Genomic DNA, 4,394 nt, shown 5'->3' with positions numbered 1-4,394 from the left:
CTCGATCTCCTGACCTCGTGATCCGCCCGTCTCAGCCTCCAAAAGTGCTGGGATTACAGGCTTGAGCCACCGCGCCCGGCCAAAAGCCATTTTTTGAAAAAGGTGTATCACTCAAGAAGTACTTATGAAAAAAATATGGAAAACTATCAAATTATTGAGGGCATTAAGTTGTCACAGTAACTGCTACTAATTTAATGCCAGGAATAGAGATGCCAAAAATCCTAAAATTTTCAAAGGGATCTCACAGAAATGTAGCACTCCACTCAAACTGCAGTAGCTTGATTGTGTTGAGAAACACTGATATAAAAAATGGAAAAACAACCCACATTCACTAATGAAGATAAGACCCAATTTTTTTTTTAAAAGGAAAGTATTTCTAGCTTTTATGGAAGCTTTAAGTAATTTTTCCTCATGTTCCTGTTTGAAACTTTTGAAAAAAGTTCTTTGGTGTTTGGTTAGGTGCAGTGTATTCTAGGCCACTGCTTTATAAACATGGTGTGAGAAAGCAGTAGGATAAAATAATCAGCGTTCAATCTATCTCATAATTTGTTTTCTAAAACAGTTTAGTAGAGCTCTGAATGTACTAAGAAGTCCCCGCTGAAAAAGCACGGTTAGAAATCTGCCCATAAACTCAGGGGGACTCAGGCGCCCCCTGGGTCTTCCCTCTCCTGCAGGCTCTGAGGTTAATGTCCTGATTTGCTAGCACCCCTGGTTCCTTGGCGTGTGGGTCAGATATGAAGACCTGTGTCTGGCTGACCAGGTTCTCCCGTTTTCATCCCTAGCTCTCCCTTGCCCAGGCACAGATAGGAGTCAGGAGTCATGACTGGCCCAAGGCCACGTTCAGACTTAACCTGCAATGGCCACTTCCTAGACCTCACAGTCACGAAGTAACCTCCATGTGGGAGAGCTCCGGGAACAGTGCAGAGGACTAAAGCCAGCTTGGAGTACGCTTTAGAAGAAAGCAGTTGAAGAATAGTTCCGGGGTGCAGTGAGCTATGACGAGACCTTCAAGCTCCTGCCTTCCAGGCCTATGGTGGGGACCAGTGGCATGAGTCAGCAAAGTACAGCACTCCTCAGATAAGTGATATTACCACAGTTTCCACCATCACTTTCAAGTTGAATAAAGCTTTTAATAAAACAGTCTTGTTCTTTATCAATACCTGTAAATTCTCTTAAAGCAGTAGCAAAGGCGACTGTAGCAAGAGCTCAAAAGGCAAGGCAATGTCGGAGTGTATTTAACAGAAGATTAAAAATATAAATGTAGAAGATCTGTTTATATATTTTTCTTTCAGAAATAAACCCCCCCCTCCCCTGCCAGGTAAAAGGAAATATTGCACTTTCTGCTCTCATGACTAAGGGGACAGGGGTTCCAGAAGAACCTTTCAAGATGATGAGGAACACCAGGACGAGGGCCATCTCACCTCACTTGGACCACATGGAGACCACCAGGTATCCTGCTTGACCTACCTTCAGAATGGGAGCAAAACGTTTGCCAGCCATGTCCCGCCCCACCAAGCCCTGTCTGAAGCAGAGCTTCCCCACCTGTGTTCCCTCCACAGTCCCAGTCAGCCCACTGGCAAAGGCCACTTCGTCCCAGCTCTGCCACCCTCCTGCTCACAGTGGCCAGGGCCCCTCAGGGGCAAGAATGGCAGGAATTGGAACGAGGGCTCTGGAAGGACTGTTCAGCCCTACGCCTAAGACCCCTGCGCTGGGGACGCTACAGGCACATGGAGGAATAGCAGGGCCACCCTCAGAGTTCACACGTCCATGAACAAACGAAGGCTGAGGAGATTTCTAAACCTAAAGTCCACGAGTGTGCACTTCAATCCAGGAAGGCCAGGACTTCCTTCAGTTCCAAAAAATAAATTCTCCCTTCCGGTTTGGACTGTTGCAGGCTCGAGGCTGTTCAGGAGTTGTCTACCACCTGGTGGGGCAGTGTGACAGAGGGGCCGTTGGGGAAGGCGGCTGGCTTGTCCCGCCCCTTCAAGAAGAAGGTCAGCAGCTCCCCCTTCCCCTTCACAAAGATGGGGCCTCGCCTCACAAAGCGGAAGCCGTACTCTCGGAGGATGACTTGGGTTTCTTCTACCACCTGTAGAGGGATGGGGAGCAAGAATGTGGCGTTACTGGGGGAGCCTAGACTGAGGGCGGGTGGGGCTTTGGGTGGTTGGAGCTGAGCACTGATCCATGGGTCCCAGGCAGTACAGGGCCCTCAGCACCCTTCCCAAACCTCCCAGGGCCAAGCCCTTCCTTCCACCCCCGGTGAGCAGCGGGTGGGCAGGAGAGCCCTGGAGTGAGTGGCTGGGGGCCTCCTCTCGCCCAGAGACTTCTCTCCTAGGACAGCCATTGTCACCTGGGTGGCAGCACTGTTGCCTGGAAACTGCCACTGCCTGCTCTTGTATCCCTTTGCCCCTTTCGTGGAGCTCTTCTGCCAGACCCCACTGAGACAGATCACAAGGTATCGGAAGGTTCATACCCGGTTCATACCCAGAGGCAGGCCATACGCACCCAGAACTTCAGCCCAGATTTTGTGGGTGGGTGGGTGGGAGCGTTTCCTCCTGCGCTGAGGCTAGCTATTGCAGAGACTCCTTTCCACTCACCCCATGCCTCTGCCTGTGGACTTAACTGTTCGGGGCCAGGGTGGGAGGCGGGCACATGGGAAAGCACTGTTCCGATTCTGTTCCTATGCCGAGTCTGAGCACGCGCCGGCTCTGCTGCTGGACGTACCTGGATGTTGCCCATGACCCCGGTGGACTCCATCCTGCTGGCTACATTGACCGTATTGCCCCAGATGTCGTAGTGTGGTTTCCGGGCTCCGATGACCCCAGCCAGAACCCCGCCTTTGTTCATGCCTAGGGTGGAGGCATAAAGTTCAGCACAGCCACAGGCCAAACCTTGTCATGAGCCTCAGAAACCAACTCCTCTTTTAGAGAATTTGTCACCAGACCTGTACCACAAAGCTCCTAATTATGTAACACATCATTGTCCTCGTTCAGCTTGCCTGTATGCTACTGGAGGGTGGCAGTCACGTCTCCTGTTGATCTGTGTGCTTGGCAGTGTCAGCTGCCACCCCCCCATATGCAGATTTACTCAGCATGGTAGTGACCAGTTCTAATACACCTGGTATTTCAAGTCTCCTGTGACCTCGCTCCGGAATGAGACGCCCTCAGTGGAAGAGCAGGTGATCTTAACTCCTTTCAAAGAGCAGGGAAAGAGCTGGGAAGCCATGCCCTCAGCAGGCACAGAAACCCCTCTGGAAATGGATCACAAATTCACTTCTTGGCCAGGCAGGCCAGGCTTCTGTTGTAAACAGTAGGCACAGTATAGCCTGACCATCACATCAGCTGGGTTTTGGTTTAGTCATCTAGAGGAGTCTGGACTAAAGGTCTTTCAGGTCCCCTCGCCCTGTGAGTGCGTGAACCTCCCCACCCGAATGCCTCAGTCCTCCTGAGCCTCCTGTCTGTCCTGGTGGGCCGAGCCCCTGCCACAGGGCAGGCCGGCTGGGGGCGCTCACCTATGCGCAGCATGAAGTTATTGAAGGACTGATTGTTGATGTTGGTGAGCGTATCCTTCATGGCCAGCGCAAAGTCGGCCAGGTCAGCCAGGTGCTGCCAGCGTTCTCTCTCAGACTTGTCCTCCTGTGCCAGGGGACCATGGAGAAAGTGTCAGGGGCCGCTCACCTGCTCTGCTGTCTTCCCTGGCAGTGTTCTGGGGGTGGATTCCCCACAGCTAGATGTTCAAGGCCTGACTTCCCTTCCTCCCACAAAGGAGTCGGCAGCCGCGCTAGCTGCGACTTGCCACTGTGACAAAGTTCACGTAGCAGGTCTAGGCAAAGTCTGGGCAATGGGGGTAGAGGAGACGGATCCGTGAGTCTGACCGCGAGGTGGGCTCCTTCACCTTGGCTGGGCCTGGTCCTTAGGTTTTGTCAAGTTGTCCTTGTTTGGATCCCTCAACTAGGTGATAAGCACTGGAGGGGGTGACCCGCCTTGAACATGTTTCTGTAACCTCATCCATACAATAGAGAGGGCCATGGGATGGTCTTAGAGGTAAAGCAGGATGATGATGTTTTAAGACCAGAGCTTGGGACCAGGGCTCCTACACCCCATTTTCTCTCCTGGTAGCTGAACACAGGTCTAAATTAGCTTAACAAATGAACAGGCTGCCATTGACCAGAGTTCTGAAGGCCACACTTTTTAAGTTTCCCTTGTTAAACATTTTTTTTTTTTTTTTTTGGAGACAGAGTCTCGCTCTGTTGCCCAGGCTGGAGTGCAGTGGCCGGATCTCAGCTCACTGCAAGCTCTGCCTCCCAGGTTAAAGTCATTCTCCTGCCTCAGGCTCCCGAGTAGCTGGGACTACAGGCGCCCGCCACCTCGCCCGGCTAGTTTTTTGTATTTTTT

General features: G+C 51.9%; 2 protein-coding genes across 3 annotated transcripts in view; one reads left to right on the top strand and one right to left on the bottom strand.

Annotated features, from left to right (window-relative positions):
• CENPO (centromere protein O) overlaps positions 1-1,881 on the top strand; it is a 17,761-nt gene extending 15,880 nt beyond the window's left edge. For both annotated transcript variants that reach the window (XM_011972699.1, XM_011972698.1), the window contains one exon: positions 1,293-1,881. The gene's annotated coding sequence lies outside the window, so the exon portion shown is untranslated. The remainder of the gene's footprint in view (positions 1-1,292) is intronic.
• ADCY3 (adenylate cyclase 3) overlaps positions 1,110-4,394 on the bottom strand; it is a 122,139-nt gene continuing 118,854 nt past the window's right edge. The window contains exons 21-23 of the mRNA XM_011972700.1: positions 3,512-3,635; positions 2,725-2,849; positions 1,110-2,089 (exon numbers count right to left, since the gene is read on the bottom strand). Of these exons, the coding sequence (XP_011828090.1) occupies positions 1,907-2,089; positions 2,725-2,849; positions 3,512-3,635 (432 nt within the window). The 3' untranslated portion in view covers positions 1,110-1,906. The remainder of the gene's footprint in view (positions 2,090-2,724; positions 2,850-3,511; positions 3,636-4,394) is intronic.

Source organism: Mandrillus leucophaeus, unplaced genomic scaffold (assembly GCF_000951045.1).
Source record: "Mandrillus leucophaeus isolate KB7577 unplaced genomic scaffold, Mleu.le_1.0 Scaffold13, whole genome shotgun sequence".
NCBI classification, from domain to species: domain Eukaryota; kingdom Metazoa; phylum Chordata; class Mammalia; order Primates; family Cercopithecidae; genus Mandrillus; species Mandrillus leucophaeus.
Note: the sequence above shows the minus strand (reverse complement) of the source record. Positions and strands in the feature narration are given on the sequence as shown.